Source organism: Microchirus variegatus (genome assembly GCF_963457635.1).
Source record: "Microchirus variegatus genome assembly, chromosome: 12".
NCBI lineage: Eukaryota > Metazoa > Chordata > Actinopteri > Pleuronectiformes > Soleidae > Microchirus > Microchirus variegatus.
The window spans coordinates 10,298,512-10,321,657 of NC_139813.1; the positions used below are offsets into that span (position 1 = coordinate 10,298,512).

Sequence of the window (23,146 nt, forward strand, 5' to 3'; positions counted from 1 at the left end):
TGGCATGATGTATAATAACTGCAAATGGGTGCACAGTGTGTCTATTACGCCGAGGTCAAGGACTGTCTCAAGCAGTTCCACACGAGTCGGAAGTGGGAGACGAAAACACAGAGAACGAGAAGATGGAAGAGCAGGAGAGGAAGTGGCAGCGTGAAGAGATGGAGAGACGAGGCAGTGGAGGAAGGAAGGAGGTGTGGAGGCAGAGCAATGACGCTTCTTTGTCCTCTACTCTTTGTCGCTTGCACCTCTTGGTTTTTCATGGACCATAATAACTCACGCAGCACCCACCCCCTCCCCCGTAGTTCATGCACGTGTGTGTGTACTTGTATTTGCTGCCTCTTCAGGACCTTTTCTGGCATAAACACTGACCTTGTCAGCACCAGGAGTCCTCACGGAGACCAAACCCTGGTCTTAATGAGGCTGAACCTCATTTTGTCTGAGGAACTGGTCAAGTTATTTGAACTGTGGTTTGGTTTAGGGTTAGGCGTTAACTGGTTATGCTTAAGGTTAGGGATAATGCTTTGTTCATGTCTTTGTGTACGTCGGTGCAATTCCAATCAAAGAATGTGTGTTGGTGTGTGTAAGTGAACGAGTGAAAGAGAGAGAGAGAGAGAGAGAGCGGCAGAGAGGTCTTGTAGGAGGTCAGCTCCATGGTGCATTCCTTCACACCCCATCAGCATCTGGATGGGAGAAGGAGGGGAGGGAAGAATGGATGGAAGGAGGGAAGGGTGTCTCATTGGAGATGAGGAGATTCTCTCTCTCTCTCTCACTCCATTTCACTCTTTCCATCCTCTCCACCCTCCCTCTCCTTATCCTTGGAGAAAAAAGATGAGGGGAGATGTTAAGGGGAGAGAGGGGGGGGTGTGTGTCTGCCACGGGTTTAGCCCCTCGCCCACTACATTAAATGTACATCGTCGCCCTGGCAACGGGAACGCCGCCATGGCAACACAAGTAGCACAGGGCAGGTGCTGTCGCACTGTGAAGCCATTTGTTGAAAGAGAGAGAGAGAGTGTGCAGAGATGGGTAGAGAGACAGAAGTAAAGAGTAAGAAAAAGGAGAGGGAGCAGTATGGGGGGGGGGTGAGATGGGGCGGGGGGTGGGGTGGTAGGGAAAACAGACAGGCTGTTAGCGCAGGAAAATATGTTATCGCCGTGGCAACGCAATGTGGCAACTCTCCATGGCAACAGCAGGTGGCTCAGGGCTGAAATGTGCGTTCTGCTCTCGCTTTTTTTTCCCGTGGTGCCATGCATGTGTGTGTGTGTGTGTGCGCGTGGTGTGTGCGTGTCCATCTTTTCCCTGCATCTGGCGAGGGTGAGAGCACAAGTGCACACGTCCAAATCCTCTCATTCGGCAGCTCAGCAGAACATAAAACAGGACTCGCATTACAAAGGAAACTCTCCTGTTGATGAGTGAGAACCCGCTGGAAACAAGTGGGCTTTTCTCTTTCAGAGTTCACATCAGCATCACCAGGTGTTTCCTCTCCTGTTCGCCCGCCCGCGCGTGCATGCGTGCGATTGTGAGTGTTTACATATGACCAAACTGTAACGTTGTCAGCCACACGCTCAGCGACTGTGTTTGAGGACAGCCTCGTCTAAGCACAGAGAGACTTAAAAAAAAAAAGAAAAGAAAAGAAAAAAAAAAGGAGCAGTCAGACGTGTTGGCTAATGGGGAACTAAAGACCACTCAACCTGAGGAATCTCTCCCATCCTCTCCCTCGCTCTTTCTCTCCATCCTCATCCCTCCGTCTTTCTCCCTTTGTCTTAAAATTATAGATTCAGCCACGGAACTGTGTCTCTTCTCCTCTTGTGTGTGAGTGAAAATGTCTGTGTCTGTGTGAGAAATGCCATCATTACCTCCCTCATTAGTGGTGCAATGATCACGTAAACTGAGTCCTTGGCTTTGTGTATTCTTCTTCTTCTGTGTGTGTGTGTGTATGTGTGTGTGCAGCTTAAGTGGAAGCATGTCACACTGTATGCACATCTGTCTTAAACCTGTGACACAAGCGCGTGTTAGATGCATGTGTGCTGATGATTTTTTTTTTTTTTTTTTTTTTTCTTTATGAATGTGTATGAATGGAACAGTGGCGGACGGTGGGAGGTTGTCATGAGAAATTACCCCCATGGACTAGAGCGGCGAGGCTGTAATTCTCTGAGGTAATCACAGGGAATAATGGCAACAGTGGGACACCCGGGAATCTAATCACTATAATCAGAAGCACTGGCTTATGGGCTCAAATTCCTGCCTTGCTATCTGCCTCATGATGAAGCCTGCTGGTCTGTTTGGCTACTGCAACATGATCAAATGAGTGACCAGTTTTCTCTTGCTCTCCCTCTCACCCCCTCCATCCTTTCTTCTTTAATTTCCAGCCCTCCATTGTGGTCGGGGAGTCCCCTCTTCAGAAAGAACGGAGGAGTTCTCCTACAAGGTACTGTTTCACCTCTGCAAGTGTGTGTGTGTGTGTGTGTGTGTGAGAGAGAGAGAGAGAGATCCCCCTGTTTTTTCTTTCTTTCCCTTCTCACTGTCTCAAACTCTTTCTCACCGTTCCCCCACCACCTCCTTCCACTCGCTATGGATGTGCCAACTCCAATCATCTCAATTCCAAATCCCTCTGCTTCTTTTTTTTTTTTTTTGTTAAGAAGTGCACCTAAAGAATACTGAGTGCTGAGTTCTGACACTTGGATTGGCTCCAGAGGAGGGATGCTTTTCTATGGAGGCGTGTTTAAAAGTTTTTTTTTTTTTTTTTTCTTCATAAAGGGAGGGTGATGCAGATGCAGCAAGTGAGCAAGGGGAAGAAAGAAAATTGAGCAAAAAAAATCTCAGCTTTGGGAGCAAAATAGAGCTGCAACTGACAATTATTTCCATCATCGATTACTCCGTTGATAATTTTCTCGGTTAATTGATTATTTGTTCGGTACAGAAAATGTCACAAAGTGTGTTTCCCAAACTTCGACCTGATGATGTTCTCAAATGTCTTATCTTGTCCTGAAACCGAAATGATTCAGTTCTCATGATTTCCTTCTTCTACGGAGAAAAGAAAGCAGGAAATGTTCACATGTAAGCATATAAACTTGTTTTTATTATTAATTACTTTGGGGGAAAAAAACACTGATGAATTGATTATTATCAGAATAATGGATTAGAGGACCAGTTCATCGTTTTTCCATTTTTTAATAATCAGCACTGGTCGATCATTATTTATTAATAGGCTAATTATTACAAAAAACTCTATTTTTAAAGGTGCCATATGTAAGAATGTGGCCAAAAACTGTTACTACATTCAAATTCAAAATACAGAGGTCTTTTAGGTTTCGTTTTCTGACGTAACTGGCAACCCGTGGTTGCTCGGCTATTGAGACTCTACTGACTGCAATGATTGATAGACGGCGGTAGGTGGCGCCACATGCCAAAACATGATTTCAAAACATAAACATGATTTGCAGTCTGCAAAATATATATATTTTGCAGACTGCAAAATATAATATTTTTTTAATGCAAATATTTTGTCTGTACTGTTGTTGTTGGTGAGTTCAGTTTGTTATATGAATTATTCCTGAGTCTCTGTGACATATTAGGAGGATTTTATGGCCAGTTGCTTTAGATTTATTACATAATGCACCTTTAAATATTTAGATTATGCAAAATTGTTGTTGAAAATACTGTACATTTTTTTATTATATAGATATAAGATAAGCAATGTTTTTCAGTAAGTGGTTACAGAAGTTAGCCAATAATTTGTATTATTTTTAATTATTAAATTGGATCGAGATTTAAAACTGAGTGTGGGGGGAAATCGGCTAAATATATGGGACCAAAAAAACCAACAACAACATTTGTTTCCTGTCGGTTGCCCTGATTTCTCTAAACCAGCATTGGCCATGAGACGACTCGTAACAGTCGACCTCTCGTCTATAGTTAATTCATTTTGTAATTGATTAATCATCGCAGCCCTTGAACAAAATCCCCCTGCCTCCTTTAATCAACAAATCATACAGATTTGCTCTTATACACCTTCTCTCTGTATTCCCCATTGTTCCTCTCTCCTCCTCTTCCTCTCCTTCCGTCCCCTCCACTGGTGGCTGGACGGCAGTTTAAATGGACATTCAATCCCAATCAGGGAGCACTCCAGGAGCTCGCTGGGCTGCCGAGTCCTAAATGGAGGGGGGAAATGGATACATTAGGCGTCTGCGGCGCGCCCTCCATTGCCGCTGATAATGGAGTAGTAATGGTCAAGGAGCCGAGGTTGGAGAGAGTGTCTGAAAACCTGGACTCCCTCTAGACACACACACAGTCTGAGAGTGATGTGTCTGAGAGGCTGGATGGATAGATCGATGGATGAATAGATAGGTAGACAGTTGGAAAGCCCAGCTCGGAGTGCACATGTGACAGAGCGAGACAGGGAAAGAAAAACTTTTTAAATGTGTAATGCGCCTCAGAAGAGAGAGAACGGCCGGGCATGATATTCAGAGGCAGAAGGGAGAAAGGAAGTTGCGGTAGATTGCCAGAGGCAAAGACAAGGAAAAAGATGGTGGGGTGTACTGCCAGAGAGAGAGAGGGAGAGGCTGTTGGGGGCTGTTAGTGCCCTCTCTTATTACTTCCATCTCCCATTCCCAGAGCTTCCAGAGCTGCTGCGCTCTGAGTTGATGTAGGCTGAAATCTGCCTCTCCCTGTGGAGCCAGCACCAGCACAGAATGAACACAAGGACCATGGCTGGGAGCCATGTCCTTAACCCAACCCGTCACGCCACCTCTACAAGTTCATCATTCAATGGCTGTAAATTATAGAGGATCACTTCAGCCAAAGTGTTCTTGTTTTATTTAACTTCTTATGTTACCTGCTCTCATTTAAAAAGAAGCCATTAAGTTGGACTCATTTGGAGACTTTATTAACCTGTCAGCTGCAACAAAAAAAAAGCAGTGTGTATCCAAGCCGGTGGAAAAATTGACCCACTCTTAAATGTTTAATTGCACTATATTTGTTGTCTGTGCTGTTTTTCAGCCACAGACAGCTAGAAAGCAGCAATTTGTACTTGGAGTATTTAATTTTTTTGTGCCATGCTCTCCATAATCCAACAACCCGTCATCTGGTCATGTCCCTGCTCAATTAAAACAAGCTTTTATTCAACCCCAATTTCAAAGAAAAACAGCCTTGATCCGTTTCTGCCACAAAATTACAGGCCTTTTACAGCCAAACACTCAGGAAAGGAATATCCTGATAGGAGCTTTGCAGTTTCTGTTGGCAGCTTTGGCTAAAAGTCTGTGTTGTAGTGCACGGTGTGTTTCAGTCTTTGAACCCATTCTCTTCACCTTGTGCTGTATGTTATAGAGAAAGTTAAAATTAAACCTAACTCGATCCAACTTTATTCAACTTTTCAAAAATACGGCTTAAGGAAATTTGCTTTTTTCTGTCTGTTAGCATTTATTGAAAGAAATGTAAATCTTACGTCCGATCGCTGAGGATGTACCATACAGGAAAAGAGGTGTTTGATGAGCATTCAGCTTGGTATGAACCATGTGATCTAAAGCAATGTTTTAAAGGCTTAAAGCTCACATAGAGTGGTCTTGTTGCACATATATGTTAGTTATGGAGGTCTACTTACATACATTAACTTGTTTTTATGGTCAAAAACCTCCTAGTTGCTGTAAACGAGCCGACAATCCTCTTTAACTGACGGTGTTTCCCAGCCGCGTAATTCAGACTCAACTCTCTCACCCAGAAGACAGAGTCTTGTGATTGGCCAGTACCCTGAAGTGACATATTCAGCACACCCGCTCTCAGAAGCGCAGCTCCCCCCTCTGGAACGGTGGATGCACTGCTACTCATTATCAAAACATTGTTTTTAACAATGTTTAAAAATAGTTTCTTCACGACTCCCCGCCGCAGTCCCTTTTATGACTTTGACCTGGAGTCAGAAGACACTGTCGCTGGTGAAACACCTCCACAACGTACGTTATTCTTTTTCTGCGGTTCAATGTACGCAACCGGATGTGCCCGGACTAGTACCCGGAGCAGGACGATCTGCTGTTCCGGAGAACCGGTGTTTACGTAACCGGACCGGGTTTTTTCAGAGATCTCACTGAGCCCGAGATTACAGTAAACACAGCGTGAACTGTTTGTTTAGAAACTTCAGGGCTTCTTGAACAAGGTAAGGACACAGATACACACTAAAAAACAGCGTTAATTGGGACTTCCAGTCTAGGTCCATTTTAATAAGTTAAAAGTTAAATTTGTTCGACTCCCCTCTGAAAGTCATTGCACATGTCCACTCTAACGCACTGTCTGAAGTGTCACATACACAAGCCAGTTGGCCACGCAGTTAAACTGCCAGCCACTTCAGCGCAGCAGCCAGTCAGACAACATCAGTATGTATCCTGCCTTCAGACTCAGTTTGAAACACTGCAGCCAAGCAGAGAGTGTTTTGACTGAGTGAGGGGGGCCACATGCAAACAGTTGCATTCTCAAGGTCTGCTGGAAGTGACCTCTGAACCCGCCGCTCTCCATGTGCGAGTTCAGGGAGCATGTGCGGCGCCTTTGTGTGCGCTCGGCGTCTGCTCTGCTCCTCCGCCGACCGTACGGCGACTGCAGCCTGCAGGGCCATGTGGAACTCATTTAACAGGAGAGCAGGGGGAGGCACATGAGAGCAGAGAGGGGAGGGAGGCTGAGGGTTTCGCAGGCAGACAGGCAGCGAGCCGGGCGGCAGGCGAGGACGTAGGAAGCAGACAGAAAAGGCAGAGCAGCTGACCAGACATAGGGGAAAAAAAACAGCAAATGAGAGGATATTTTCTCTTCAGGAAAAAAGCATTGATGCCGAAACAGAGTTCCTGCTTTCTTCTACTAACCAGTCTGTGTTTTCTTTTTTCACCTCCTCATTGCTTTGAGTTTGTAAAATGTTTTTTTTTTCCTCAATGTAAATTTAGTGAGGACAGGCGTTGGGAGTGCTGCCTGCTCGCTTCCAGCTTAGTTTGTCACTTCATCTCCTCAGCATATGTCCCAGGCTTTTTTACCTGCAGAGACAGCATGCATGCTCGGCTGGAGATATGACTCACCACTATACACGGAGCGACAGCCAGCTTGATAGAGAGGGAAAGAAATCAACACGCGAGGACAGAATTAGAAAGACAAAGAGAGGCGTTTGCCGAGAATTTCAAACGGCTAAGTGAGGAGGTAAAGATAGAGGACACACATGTAGGGTACATACGTGTGTGTGTGTGTGTGTGTGTGTGTGTGTATCCAGGGTAAACACTGGTGGTCAGGAGTGTGGGGTTGAAGTATGAGAGGCCATGTCAAACAAAGCTTGGTATTTCCTTTCCTGCTCTCTCTCGCTCTCTCTTTCTCTCTCTATCACTTTCTCTGCTGATGCATGATCTACCTCTCTGTGGCATGTGGAAGGGGAGTCGTTGCTATGGCAACCCAAAGCCTGACTGGAGCGAGAGGTGGGGAAGGAGGGGTTGGGTGCATGTCAACCCGGGGAGACCTAATGCACTGCCCACACACGCGCGCGTGCGCACACACACACACAACACACAAAACCATGCAACGAGTGATCAAGATTACAAAAGAGACTCTGTGCAGTGACTTACTTATAAGGTTATGGAGAGCAGAGCTGGAGATATCAGGGGCAGAGCCACACTAACTGGAGTCAATAAGATTACTGTGGACACAGCCAGCCGCGGGGGGAGAGCGAGAGAAACACACCAACAATGACAAACGACAAGCAGGACCTATCATAATTCATCTTCATGTGTTACTGCATGAAGCAAATGCACGTTGTGGGATTGTTTTCTGCGGAGCCTCGTCATGACAACTTGTATGTTTTAATGAGCTTGTGGTTCCTTGGGAGAATTAGATTTCTCCTCATAATATCAATCATAAATTTTCTGGATTGGCTCGGGAGGGGCGGCGGGGGTCTTCAGCGACAGTATATTGACGCTGCGGCAAAATTTTTTCCTTTTTTGCACCTTAACAAATGCTTGTGCAGCAGACAAAGCAAACAGCAGGTCATCGTTTGCAAAATGCAAACTGACCCTAGAGATGAAAATGACAGCTGTTTTAGGGAGCTGGGATAGCTGTGGTGAGCAACCGGGCCTGAGTAATGAGAGCTGTTGGCTGACATGTACACACTCTCTTCTCTTCTCTTCTTTTCTCTTCTCTTCTGTGCATAGATTAGGTCTTTTCACAAGTCAGAAAGAGGGAGTTTGACCTTGATAGAGACATTCTGAAGCCCCATAAGAAACAAAATTTCCTTTTGGAGGTGCTGGCGGTTTGATTTAATTTTAAAGTGGTTTTTATCCCGATCCGCTGTTGGTTTTGAAGCAGAAAATATTCCAGTTTCTTCTCTCTCAGGACACACTGGAAAATAAAGTTTACATCCTGGTGGTATTTCCTGTTCAGTTCGTCTGCAGCGACATTCTAAATTACTGTTTATTAACACATATTTCAGGAAATGTACTTTTTGAATTTATTTATAAATAATTTATACTATTTATTTATTTCATGTCTGTACAGTAAATATGAGCCACTAGCAGCTAATAGCTGGTTAGCGTAGCTCAAGGTAAAGGCTGGATATTGGGCCGAATGTTCCTATAGCTAATTAAATTCAACCAAAGTTAATCCATTTACTTGTTACATCTGGTTTATGTCCAAAAGCAACATACGGTGCCCATCTTTTTTATTCTTTATGCTAAGCTAGTCGTAACCAGTCGATAGGTCTAGCTTACTTAGCTCAAGATGTATAATACTACTTATTTGTCAGTGTTTTAACAATCAAAAAGTGAATGCTTTACACTGACTTCAGTGCACACAAGCTGCAGTGACAGAGGTGGCAGCTTAAAGCCTTGCGTCTACCAGCTGCCAGAGTGGATCAGGGTGTTTGTAACCTGTGATCTTCAGCTTTTCCCATGGATTCTCAAATGGCTTCAAGTGCAGGCTTTGGGTGGGCCACTCGAGGACATTTAAGGATTTGTTCCAAAGCCAGTCTATTATCCTGGAAGTGTTTTTCCGGGTGTTGTGTTGCTCCATTTTTGCCTCCTTTCAACCGTGTTTCTTTTTTGACGACTTGCCCGGAAGACGGTGCCAACGTCGTGCTGCAGTCCTGTGGCACCAGGTGATAGTTAGGTAATCAACAGCACCTGGTAGTTGCCAGTTAAAATGCCTGAGAATTCAATTTCTGGCTAATTAGATGAGAGAAAGCACTATTTGGTAAACTCCAGGTGGGCTTGCCATATGCTGGTTAATCACAAGAGTACAATGGAGAGCTGGAGAGATGCCTGTCCTTCTGGCAGGTTTTCCACTTTCTTTGAAACTCACCTACCCGTGGCCTCCTCCCTGACCAAGCCCTGGTTACTGTTCATGGGAGCCTGGATGGGTCCGGCGTTAACGATGGACTCTCTGTTCTCGGAAAACGTAGAATCTTTAAACATTTTCCCGGCACGCTTGTCTGCATCTTCATCCACAGTCCTGTCTGGTGGTCAGCTGAGGGTTTCTGTAACGTTTTACTTCACACTGATCTTGTGGGACATAATGAAGAATCTAGCTCACCTCACAGTTCAAGCTTCTACTACATGCATATGTGTTGGTTGTCTTAGTTCTTTGTCATTAAACAAATTATTTGTTGAGGACTAAGCCTTTTGGGAAATGTTGATAAATATTGTTGTGTTTTCTATCATTTCATGATCTCACTTGCTTTGTTGATTTGACGTATTGTATGAAAATTCCGTGAAACATTTAACTTGATCATTTTTATTTGCTTTTTACTAAGCTCTAAACCAGAAAATGGTGTCCGTGCTCTTAAATATTAAAGCCAGTCTTATCCATCCTCTCCACCAGTGTTATTCCAGCTTCCTGCTGTTCGACCAACAGCATCAGAGGTTGGATTTAGCCGAGCCCAGCGGTCGTTGGTAATTGAATGACTTGCAGCGGCCTTAACTCATTTATGACGCTTTCTTGCTCAATTTAACCTTGCCTTGCTCATCAATATTGCCCTGTTGGCCTCCTCAGATGTTGAGTGAATGCTCACCGAGCTGCTCCAAAAGTCTCACTCTCCATGTGTTTACATGAAGCCCCAGGATCAACTTTGAAACACTGTGGCATTAACATCCGTTTGGATGATCTGAACATTCCCGATCCGTCTTGAACGCGTCTTGAGATCCAATCTCAAAAACCACACGAGGAGGTGGCTTGAGGTCGTATGTGGCCACATTCAGGAGCATGCATGAACACAAATGTCCTCCCAAAAAATTAATTTACACTAATCGGCTGCTTATACACAGCATCATTTTTCAAGTGTGTATAATGTCGTTTCACATTAAAGCAGTGCAATAGAGCTTTGCTGCACTGATGCATACACACACACACACACAGGTTTGCTTAGCTGTTATTGTCACAATGCATTGACTCCTGTTCAATTGGACCACACAAGAAGGTGTTATCCCTCCCAACTTAACCATGATTTGTGTTTTCATGTCAGGTATGAACAGTAGTACTATCCATGTGTGATTGAATCTATGATATTTATGCCAGATCTGAAGGGAACTTGTTTTTGTATGTGGACTAAGTTGCAATTTCCTCTGCCCTCTCTTTTTAGTTCCTCGTGGTGTGATCCAAAATGGTGCCCGTGTCCGGAGCCAGGCCCTCATTCCTGTGATCAGACCCCTACCTGTAAGCCCCGTGGGAAGCAGAACCTCGGCCATACGGTGGGTAAACAGCGCTGCTGCTGCTGCTGCTGCTGCTGCTGCTGCTGCTGCTGCTGCTTTCAACGGTGTAATTAATGTCAGTCAGGTCGTTTCCCTGCTCAAACGTGTTCCTCGGTAGACAGACACACAGACACACCCACATCCACACACACACACACACACACAGTAGCCTCCAAACAAACAAACACAACAGCACCGCACCTACACAAACCAGACCTCATACTGAAACTTTCCACTAGTAGATAGTTTACATAATTACATCTGTTCAAAAGACATGTGACATTTACACACTCCCCACTGGGCAGAAGTTTTTATCCAGGTGTGGTTATGTAATGTCTCACACACACACACACAGGTATATTGGTGGGAGAGGCCTCACGACTCCAAAGACATTCGGAGCATGCATGGACATGCACATCCATCATAGGAGCACAAGAGTATGATGGTCTGCACCACAGAATTAATGAATTAAACATACCCAAAGGCTCGCTAAAGGTATGCAGTGAATATTTGATCACTGTAAGGGGAGCATGTTTTTCTTATAAGATATTAATATGCTAACCCTCCCATTCTTAAGGGGGAGAAAATGTCCAGGGGACAGGGCACGCTGCTGCTGCTGAAGCTCCCTGTGATTTATCGGTTGTCTGAATGCGCCCCTGTCCTTTAAAGTCTCACAGAGGAGGCATCGCCTCGCTAATAGAGCAAAATACGTGTTGCAGTTTAATGTATAGTGGACAGTGGTCAAATGGCTTTGCTGCAGAATCGTCACTCTGCGGCGTGTGTGACTTTCGGGCTTACAAGGTCCTTTTTATTCTGCTGAGCAAATTCCACAACCTGAGGGAACACGAGAGCTGTTCAAAATGCACTGTATCATTTGAAAAAAATGCGTAGGTGGCATTCTGAAAATGAGCCTGCTCATTTCTATGGGAAAGACTGACTATTTGTAGATGCGTACATGATTTTAATCTGACCTGAGAAATATGCACCTTAGGCCCAAGGGGCTTATTTAAAGGTGATAGATTATCACTCAGGCTTTTTTTTTTTTTTTTGCTTTCTAGCCAAATGCAGAGTAAACTGGGGCAGCTTTATTGGAGTGAGGAGTATGGAGGCAGCTCAGGCCACCTGGCAGTGTGACAGCAGGAGTAACAATATTCTCTCCCGCTCTGTGTCCTTGCCTCTTACAGATCATCCCTGGGAGATTATCTAAGCCGAGGACAGGACAGCCCATCCCGCTACTCTCCTCCGCCCTGCAGTGAGGACCTCCAGGACGACCACACTTACAGCACCGCCAAATCCCCCAGCAGGCTGTGCTCCTCCCAGGTCGCAGCATCTTCCTGCCCTCTGGACGACGACGACGACATCATCGCCGTGGAGATCCAATCAGACGTCAAAACCGAGCCCCGGGAGATCCCATTGGACTCTCACATCACCACTGCCGCCACTGCCTACATTTCCCAGCAGCCCCTGCGCGGACAGAGACGTAGTTCGGGGTCGGGAGCTGGGACTCTGGCAGGCAGCAGTTTGCCCTGGACCAAAAACCGAGCAAAGGGCATTAGCGACACACTGCCACTGAAAAAGCGGCGCGCGGCGGCAGTGGAGAAACCGCCGGAGAGCGACGACGAGGAGATGAAGGAGGCGGCGGGGTCGCTGCTCCACCTGGCGGGGGTCAGAGCCTGCCTCAACAACATCACAAACCGCACCGCCAAGGGCCAGAAGGAGCAGAAAGAGGCCCTGAGAAACTAAGACACACACATAGAACAAGTACATGGTCATGCAAACACACACACACACACAGCACACAAACACATACAATACACAAATAGGTCAACAGGTAATGTTACTTCAGCATTAGTCTCTACGGACACTTCTCATCTCCCTCTATCTATCTGCAGGGCATTAGGTGAATCCTACTTATTTGTGGCAATATCAAAAATCTATGTTTTCCTACATGTTCAGCAACACTAACATCAATGGGTATTTCTCATGTGTCTTTGTTGTTTTGTTGTTTAAAAGGGGATGAAAGCCATACAAAAAAAAAAGCATGTTTTGTCACTAATTTGGAAAAAAAGTCGAACCCGACGAAACTGAATCACATCGCGGAGCGTGCAGTCCATGAGCAGAAGACGGCTGTTTGTCTTACCTGTTTGTTTCTTTGTGAATCTGTAGCAATCTTGCAGCAATGCCAGCAACGGGCGGGCGGCAGAGCCGACGAGACAAAGCCTCTTCGCCAAGACTCTCTCGGCCGCCGGCTAGCATCACTCTCCTACATCCACGAGCACAAATGTGAGACTGTGCCAAAGATAAGTGACCAGGTTGCTTCAATGTAGCCGATACGACAGCTGACAAAAAAATATGAAAAAAAAAAATAGCTAAAAGAAGGCATAGTAGTAAAGAAGAGCTAGAGAGAGAATGACCGTAAGCGTCAAAATAATTGTAAAACCCAATGTGATATATATTCATGCACTTAAGATTATTTTACGCCACTTATAATAAAAGCATCATGGGTAAAGACATGGTTTATTTCAAGAGCACTCATAGTATTTAAGAATAGATTTATTAAAGTAAAAAAAAAAAAAAAAAAAAAAGATCATGTTTATCACCATAGAGATGGATAGTGTGCCGGGTCTGAGGCAATATCTCCTTCATTTTGTTGTTGTTGTTGCATTATGTAAACGTCCCTAAAACTTCCCCCAGTACTTCTGTCCATAAGCGTAGACACCTGGTATAGATACCACAGCTACCAGTAGCTACCACACCTTCCTATTCATTTGACGACGTCAAAGAACTATATACATAAACTGTGGGTTTTTAGATTTCTGTTTGTGTCTGTTTACCCTCACTCTACCCTCATAAAGATATAAGCAATTTGTCCCGCGTGGACAACTCTGTAAAAAGGTTAGAAAATATTTTATTTTTTTCCTTTCTTAATTGAAGCAATTTGACCTGCAGGACTTTCTCAGTTATATTGCATGGGTGCTTGTAAATAAGATAAAAAGCAAATCTTTTTTATTCAAAGATCATGTAAGATAAACGATGTATTTAGCATGAAGCATGACTTATTTTCATATAAACCTTGATCCTAGAGGAAAGAAAAAAAGTTTTGCCGCCAATTCTTATACCCGTGGTTATATTGGATTTTTTTTTTCTTTTCTTTTCTTTTCTTTAAAAAAAACTTTTGGGTTCCTTTTATGTTTCTTCTGAGCGGGCTTTCAAAGACACGTCTTCAGGGAGGAATGTGGGGGATCACTCTGCAATTAGAGGCCCGAGGGTGCCACCTGTGGGCTTCGGGTTCAGGCTTATGTAGGCCAGCTGAATCACCTCTTAGGGGTGGGCTTCCGTCTTCTTCTGCCTGTACAGTGATTTTTTGGTGTTCAGTGTTAACCCCGGTGTTATTTCAGAACACGTCTGTAGAGTGTGTGAGTTTGTGTGCCCAGGAACACATGCCCTTTAACATTGTGCCTGCCTGCCTGCCTGCCCTCAGTACCTCTGTTGTCATGTCTCTGACATGTGTTGACAGGACGTTAACTTGTCTTTATTTATAACATTGTTGGGGTTGTTTGTTTTATTTTCGCCCCCTCTCTCCTGTGTGTAAATGTACATGTGTTCTTTATTTTCCATCGGCATTGTTCAGTGTAAATGTGTGGATCAGATAAGAAACTCTCCTGAAAGAACCTCATGTCAAAATGGCTACCCTGTGCGTTTAGTTGAAATGGAAAGGAAGAGGGACGTTGGAACGACACGGTTAAAGGTGATATATGTAAAATGTGTACAACAGCTACCTTCGGCGTTTTAAAAACGGTTACGACACTTCAGAAGATCGGAGGCCGCGGTTGCCAAACTTTGCAGACCGCGCGTTACACGGTGTTCTTGCTCATACATATACATAACCGTCCCACTCTGTGTTTTATTTTCACGAGTCAGTGTGAGGCAGAGATGGAAAGGGAAAGAGACTTTTCAACCGACGAAAAGAGACGAGGCGACAAAAAAGGATTGTAAAAGCTAGTTAAATATCCGCCGTATATAAGAGAGAGCGAAATGGCTCTTTTCCATATACAGTTTTAGCCCTACTCGGTTCTACTCGGTTTGGTATTAGGCACGTATTTTCTGTTACTTAAAGCTCACCTAGAGTGGTCTTGTTGCACATATATGTTAGTTATGGAGGTCTACTTACATACATTAACTTGTTTTTATGGTCAAAAACCTCCTAGTTGCTGTAAACGAGCCGATAGAAATCCTCTTTTCTGACGGTGTTTCCCAGCCGCGAGGTTTGAGACTCAACTCTCTCACCCAGAAGACAGAGTCTTGTGATTGGCCAGTACCTGGAAGTGACATATTCAGCACACCCGCTCTCAGAAGCGCAGCTCCCCCCTCTGGAACGGTGGATGCACTGCTACTCATTATCAAAAAAAATACTAAAAATAGCTTCTTCACGACTCCCAGTCGCAGTCCCTTTTATGACTTTGAGTCAGACCCAAAGTCAGAAGACACTGTCGCTCGTGAAACACCTCCACAACGGACGTTATTCTTTTTCTGCGGTACAGTGTACGCAACCGGATGTGCCCGGACTAGTGCCCGGAGCAGGACGATCTGTTGTTCCAGAGAACTGCCGTTTAGGTAACCGGACCAGGTTTTTTCAGAGATCTCGCTGAGCCCGAGATTACAATAAAACACAGCGTTCTCAGCAGTGGCTGAACTGTTTGTTTTGAACCTTCAGGGCTTCTTAAACAAGGTAATGACGCAGATACACACTAAAAAAACAGCGTTAATTGGAACTTCCGGTCTAGGTCCGCTTTAATAGTGTCTCCTCAATGTCTCGAAACTGCCATGACGTCGTTTTATACACGACACAAACACCCTGGCGCCTCGTAGACACACCACGGTGTATTTTCGTGAACAGCATCCATTTACGCTAGCTGTAAAGCCAGTTTTTACATATTCTCTCTCTTCCGGTGACGACAGTCTCTGGCTCAGCTCGTTCGGAACCTTGGTACCAGGTACTATCCCTAATGGAGTCAAGCCGAGTAGTGCTAGAACTGCATAATGAAAAAGCTTAGCCATTAGCTAAACTTGGCTATTTTGTTTCCCTGTCCAGGCGGACAAAAAAAAGCACTAATTTCTGCATGTCTGTCTTCCACTTTCAGCTGTCTATATTTTAACGCGTCTCCACTCCACTTGTTTTCCTTATCCTCGATTTTAAGAGGAGTAGTCGGGCTTTTCTTTAGTTTGGGTTAAAAGACAACTTGTTCCTGGGCGGGTGGCAGTGTGGGTGTGGCGCAAAATACCAAACCAAAACAAGAACAAAGTTTGTGTCCTGCAAAAAGAACATTTAAATTGGGTGATGTACCGGCTGCACTATTGTTATCAGCGAATCCAGTGTTTTAATTGACATCTTCGATGACATATCACGGTCATGTTATGACGTCATAGAATACATGTGTTACATATCGCACCTTTAAGGTTGTTTTATATCGTTTGCATTCAGTGTTGTTGATCCTATGATGAAAGGTATTACTCGTGTATGTCATGCTTCCATGGAGTCTGTCACAGATTTATCAAATGAGCCCAAATCCGAGGATCAGAGGTTGATTTTTTTTTTTAAACATTTACACCAACTTGACTGAAATTTGAAAGAGCTGCATTGAGCTTTTGACAGAAGGGATAAACATTAGATACTGCCACTGCCATTATTTGGCATGCTTTTGCTAAGTCTCCAATGCATTATAGTATTAATTTTCCCCTCACATGCAGAGATGCATATAAAAAAAGAAAGCAGCTTTGTGGAGATTGGGTGTAGCAGCAGCAGAGTCACTCAGAGTGACTGTCAGCGAGCCAACCAGGTAAACAAATGCATGTTCCACCCTCTGGTACAGTCTTCTACCACCTGTAGCATGCATCACTGGCTTCATATTTTGTATGGTGTCCATTTAAGGGAAAAAAAAAAAATGCTAAAAGGAGACGCACTGTCAGTGTCCTTGTTGTGTGCCATCCGTCTCTTGTCTGATATTTGTCTGAGTGCTCCAGCGGCCCAGGTCAAGCACTCTGCTGTATTTGCAGTAACAATCCACTGTTGTGGTGACTAATAACATGTTCAGTTGGCGAGAGGCACGTCAAGGGGAGATTGTGTTGCTTTAGCAACAACCTCTTTTTTTTTTTTTTTTTCTTTCTTTCCCTGTGACTCACTCAGTGACCTGGGGAAAGATGAACCCCTGACCTACGTGTCCGGAAATAACAACACACAGAAAAAATAAAAAACCTGGGACATATTAAAGCAAAAGATTAAACTTCACTGCCTAAAAAGCCCCCAAAACAAGTATTTCATTCAAAACCTGCCAAACATTCATTGACACACTCTGAAAGATGTTATTTGCCATTATTTGTTTACGTTTTATGCACATTTTCATGTTCGGTTTTGTTTTCTTTTTCTGACAAAGTTATCTACAATACTGACATTTTCTTTCTGTGACTGCCTGAGCTGAATATTGGAAAGCCATAGGTTAGAGATGTCAAAATGCAAAACTGGTATTGATCCGAGAGACGCAGAGTACGCCCATGTGTCGTCTTTTCTTTCCTTTCTTTCTTTCCTTCTTTTTCTTCCTTTTGTTTCCTTTCTTTTAGTAAATGTTCAATCCTCTCCTTATTGTGCAATCATATTGCCAAAGAATGATTTCGAGACCTATTTCATCACTACATGTAAATATCAACGTTGTCCAATACCGTGGCAAAAAAATATATAAATGTTGTTTTATTTTGTTTTCCATTTTCTGAAAAACTACAATGATGTTTATGTGATGTATTGTCTTCCAGTTGGTTGCAATAATAAAAAATACAAGTTGCAGAAAATTAGTTTGACTATTCTGTTCGGACAGTCTTAAAGCTGCAGTGTGTAAGTTTTCCTATCCAAACAAGGCTGACTGACAGATATGCAAGTTGAGCAAGATGAAAGAAAACTTAAGGAGTCTTGAAATTCCTTAACTGTAAGGAATTAACCAAACATAAGTGAGATAGTGAGACACCAAAAACAAAGTGAAGTTGCAGTGTTTTGGAGACAGAAGTTTCAGAAGTGTGGAACCTTTGGTGTATTCTGTTGTTGATGTTATTTTTCTGCCTCTGTTTGGTCTTGTCACATTATTTGTATGTTGTGAATCTCATATAAAAATGTCTCTGTCAAGCAGAACTATCAGACCTGACTCGGAGCGCTTGTGTGGATACAACAGCCAGGGCCGGCCCTAAGGTGAATTTGATTTTTTTTGGGGGGCCCCCTCCCACCACCTCAGAGAAGCCCTGCTTGAATATTATTGATATCAATGTAAATTGCAGTAATTATAGTTGTCGATGCCAGCTCTTTGCATGGTTATTGTTTATTTATAATTATAATTATATCTCTGACTTTGTCAATGGTCTCACACACAGGTGGATATTAGTCACATGGTGTTACGTCAGCATGAGCAGCTGTTCACTTGGTGGATTTTGGTGTTTGAATGGAGAGGGTAAACGGGGAAGTCCTATTTTTTGCTGACCGCTTAGACTGACAAGAGAAACCGCTTATCGTTTATAATACACGTTGAGACAACACGCTTATATATGCGTTTAGACTGCATGTTTAGACTACATGTTTAGACTACATGCTCAGAGTATGCGTTTAGAATACTTGCTAAGACTACATGTTTAGACTACACACTTAGACTACACGCTTAGACTACATGTTTAGACTACATGTTTAGACTACACGCTTAGACTACATGCTGAGACTACACACTTAGACTACATGCTTAGACTACATGTTTAGACTACATGCTTAGACTACACACTTAGACTACATGCTTAGACTACATGTTTAGACTACATGCTTAGACTACACGCTTAGACTACATGTTTAGACTACACACTTAGACTACATGCTTAGACTACATGCTTAGACTACACGCTTAGACTACATGTTTAGACTACACACTTAGACTACATGCTTAGACTACACACTTAGACTACACTCTTAGACTACATGCTTAGACTACACACTTAGACTGCACAATTAGACTACCTGTTTAGACTACATGCTTAGACTACATGTTTTGACTACACGCTTAGACTACACGCTTAGACTACATGTTTAGACTACACACTTAAACTACATGTTTAGACTACACACTTAGACTGCACAATTAGACTACCTGTTTAGACTACACGCTTAGACTACATGTTTAGACTACACACTTAGACTACATGCTTAGACTACACACTTAGACTGCACAATTAGACTACCTGTTTAGACTACATGCTTAGACTACATGTTTAGACTACACGCTCAGACTACATGTTTAGACTACACGCTTAGACTACATGTTTAGACTACACGCTTAGACTACATGTTTAGACTACACGCTTAGACTACATGTTTAGACTACATGCTTAGACTACATGTTTAGACTACATGTTTAGACTACACGCTTAGACTACATGTTTAGACTACATGCTTAGACTACATGTTTAGACTACACGCTTAGACTACATGTTTAGACTACATGTTTAGACTACACGCTTGGACTACATGTTTAGACTACACACTTAGACTACATGTTTAGACTACACGCTTAGACTACATGTTTAGACTACACGCTTGGACTACACACAGACTGCACAATTAGACAACCTGTTTAGACTACACGCTTATACTACAGTTATAGACTACATGTTTAGACTACACAAAAAAAATATATAAAAAAAACAGAAAGAAATCCCATTTGTAATAATTTTCAGTTCTACAGTTTAGTGTTAACTAATATAAGCGTTAATATAATCTAATTTAAGCATTAATATAATAACGCTTTATAATTTACTGGGTAATTACCCAGTATTTTGGCCATTGTTCTTACCTTCTAATTACAGGTTAATACCAAATAACACATTTCTGTAATATATACTAGCTACCTACTTATTACCAGCTTATAACCCAATAATACACTAAAATTCACGATATAGAAACCAGGTAAATACACAGTATTTTTGTTTACACTTATTGGTCTGTATCCAGTAATGTCCAAAAAACATTTAACAAGCTTAGTCGCTCCTGGATTAAAACTATTCTGCTGGCCGCCATTGGCCCCCGGGCCGCACTTTGATAACCAATGGACTACATGTTTAGACTACATGTTTATACTACACGCTAATGACTTGGTTTTTAAAATTTCATCATCAACTCCTAAATCAAACCTAATAACTAAAGCTCAACAACAATTTAGACATCTAAATGTATCTAATGATTTATTTTATATGTTAAGATAAAAAAAAAATTTGTATCACACGCTACAGTCAGTCGCTTAGTTCACTTATGCCTAAAGGCTGACAGCAGCAGCAGCAGCAGCAGTGCAGGGACGGGCAGGAAGAAGAAGCGTTTATCCTGTCAAACTGCTGGATGATTGTTTTTTTGGTTTTTTTTTTGAAGCAGTAGAATTGACTTTTTTTTTTATTTTTGTGGACACTTCTTTGTTTTCAGTCATACACCAACCTGTTTGAATGTAACAAACAATCAAAAAGCTAAAGTCATTGGCAGAAAAGCATTTCTATTTGTGCCAGCATTAGCGGTTGGTATTTAATATCTCTTGACAAAGGCAATATATTACATCAAATATAATAAAGTGTATAATTCCTTCAACGTGCAGCACACGCTAACACCCTGTTACTGGTGAAGTGGCAACATTGTGAGACCACAGACTTTAATTTGCTCTCGAGACTGACCCGAATAATTAACCTCGCATATTTCCATCAACATGGGTCTTATCATAACCAGGCCTGTTCTGCCAGTTAATTATTCATTTACCTCCTCTAATCATTTAAGTTCAATACTTCTGATTAAAGTCAAACTCAGCACTCCTCCTCCGGGGGGAAAGACGGGAAAGATTTAAGTGCAACCAAAAGAGTTCCTCGGCATCTTATTAATCCGAGTGGTGCCATTTTGGAGCCGCGTGGCAGTGGAAGCCCATTCATAATTGAAGCTGAGACAGGCTTAATCTCGAGCCAGTGCCTCCCCGTGCAGCGCGCTCTCACCATCAACACAACTGGAGCTATAGCAGCTCCTCTGTTGCTATGCAACTACAGCAAAGAAGGGATGGGGTAGAGGGGGGGGGGGAGAAAAGTGTGCCTTCTGTAGATCTTTAGAGGGCATCTTACTACTCACTAACACAGAGAGAGAGAGGCTCAAAGGTAACATAACACTGATTTATGTTTCATCACATCTTCTAGCTTGACAAGCAATCTGCCAGACAGGAGTCGTTTCCACACGACTTTCTTTTTTTTTTTTTAAAGACGTGACACGAGAGGATGAAAAGCACACTGTGGTCAGTCTCCCGAGAGGTCTTTACTTTCACCTCAGTTCAAATAAATACGTCTGTATTAACTGTTGTGACATTTCAGCATAAAGGAGGGACACATCACACTCGGTGAACTGATGCACACAGAGAGAGAGGGTGATGTGTGCCCCACTCTATAGCATCCGTATCCACAGGATGACCAGCGAGGCAAGTTTCCATGGAGACAGAAGTGGAGGTAACGTTTCTCTTGTCAGTTCTCATTTATTGCTAAAGCTTTATTGTTTTTTGGGAAATTTCCCCTGGTAGCCGAGTGCAGGTGTGTCTTTGATTAAGCAGACGAGACCCACGACTCGTCCAAATATTCACTTAAATTCCCTCCTGGTAAACGACATGTAAAATAGTTGCATGCCACACAAAGTATGGATTTCTCTGTGTGTGTGTGTGTGTGTGTGTGTGTTTGTATTTGTTGCCTCTTTGGGACCCTTTCTGTCATAAACACTGACTTTGTCAGGACCACTAGTCCTCATGGAGACCAAAACCTGGTCCTAATGAGGCAGAACCTCATTTCTGAGGAGCCGGTTGAGTTAAGGGCCAAGATTTGAATTATGGTCAGGATTATGGCTTTGTTTATAGGCTGTCCAAATGAATGCAGTGTCCTAAAAGAATAGCCGTGCAAACCTGTGTGTGTTTCTGCAGTTCTGGGATGTAGTGTGATCACACTCTAGTGGCAGAATGGTAGTACTACACAATATGAACACAATAATGAACTCCAATGAAATTGTGAGAATCAATTGTAAAAAGAATTAAAATACAGTCATTTGGTTAAGAGACGCATTTATTTAGATTCCCATGAAAGCTCTTTTATTAACCAGACGGCTTACTTTGGATCTTCTTTGTCGCTGCCATCCATCCACTTTATCCTCCACGTGAGGGTCACAGGGTATAGGCATGGGTATAGACCTATACCCTGTATAAAGATATATAAAAAGCTATAAAAGCTATATAAAGACCTATAGATATAGGTCACAGGCACCAATCCCAGCTGACACAGGGCAAAAAACCTAGAGAGAAACAATCATTCACTCACACACATGGGGAATTTCCATCCATCCACACACACAGGGAGAACATGCAAACTCCACACAGAAAGGCCCAAAACAGGATGTGAACCACCAACCTTCTTGCTGCGCATTAACAGTGCACTAATGTGTCCCTGTTTCAGCCAATCAGTGGTGAAATAATTTAATTTGCTGCTTGTGTGGTAGTTGTAATATAAGTTGCTATAAACAAATTTAGTTCAAATTTCAAAATTTTACTCGAGCTCAATCAATGTGCTTAAACTTTTTTAGTATCAGTGTCTAAATGTAAACCTGTTGAGCACTTTATCAGCAGCACTTAAGTAATACTGGGTCATTCCCCTCTTCCGCTCTTAACCCTAGAACACCATTGCTGGGTGGTTTTCACCCGAGCAAATAAAGGTATGTGATTTTCCTGAAAACCAAGTTTTCATCTTCATTATTTTTTTTATTTTTTTTTAGACATTTTTTGTTCCCAAATTCCTAATTTTCCAGTAATTTTGGAGCATTTTTATATTTGTCCCATCATGATGCTTTTCTTTCATTTTGTTAGACATGACACGGTTTAAAATAAAAGAACACAAACTCAAATGTGTCATGTATTGTAATGTTTTGATATGTTTTGATGACAAGTACTTTTCATTGGGTGTATTTATTATCTCGGGTAAAAATCACCCGGCGTTAGTGATGGTGTTTTCTTGAATTTGAGCGATAGTGTTCTAGGGTTAAATCAGCCTCTGTTCTTTGTGTCACAGTATAGAATCCTGATGAGATTCATGTTGACACATTCCAAAGTCACTGTGAAACCATGGAACCTGGAAGTAGCCATTAGAAAATAAACAACTGTGGCCATAAAGGGATGAACATGGTTTCATTCACTCCTCAAGTCTATGGCATTAAAGTCATGACTGGTCGGTAAGGAGGAGCACAGTGTGGTCAGAAAACATTCCCTACATAAAGCAGCATCAGGCAGGTTTTAAGGCTCATTGATTCATGCAGCTCATGCCTAATTGTGACTCTGTCGTTTGCAGCATCAGCAGAAATCCAGACTGGTCAGATCAGGTGTTTCCAGTCGTGA

General features: G+C 42.9%; 1 protein-coding gene across 1 annotated transcript in view; it reads left to right on the forward strand.

Annotated features, from left to right (window-relative positions):
• The window catches only part of ches1 (checkpoint suppressor 1), a 77,163-nt gene extending 61,252 nt beyond the window's left edge, over positions 1-15,911 (forward strand). Inside the window, exons 4-6 of the mRNA XM_083898451.1 lie at positions 2,367-2,425; positions 10,580-10,688; positions 11,873-15,911. Coding sequence (XP_083754577.1) covers positions 2,367-2,425; positions 10,580-10,688; positions 11,873-12,431 — 727 coding nt within the window. The 3' untranslated portion in view covers positions 12,432-15,911. The remainder of the gene's footprint in view (positions 1-2,366; positions 2,426-10,579; positions 10,689-11,872) is intronic.
• The last annotated feature ends 7,235 nt before the right edge of the window (positions 15,912-23,146 follow it).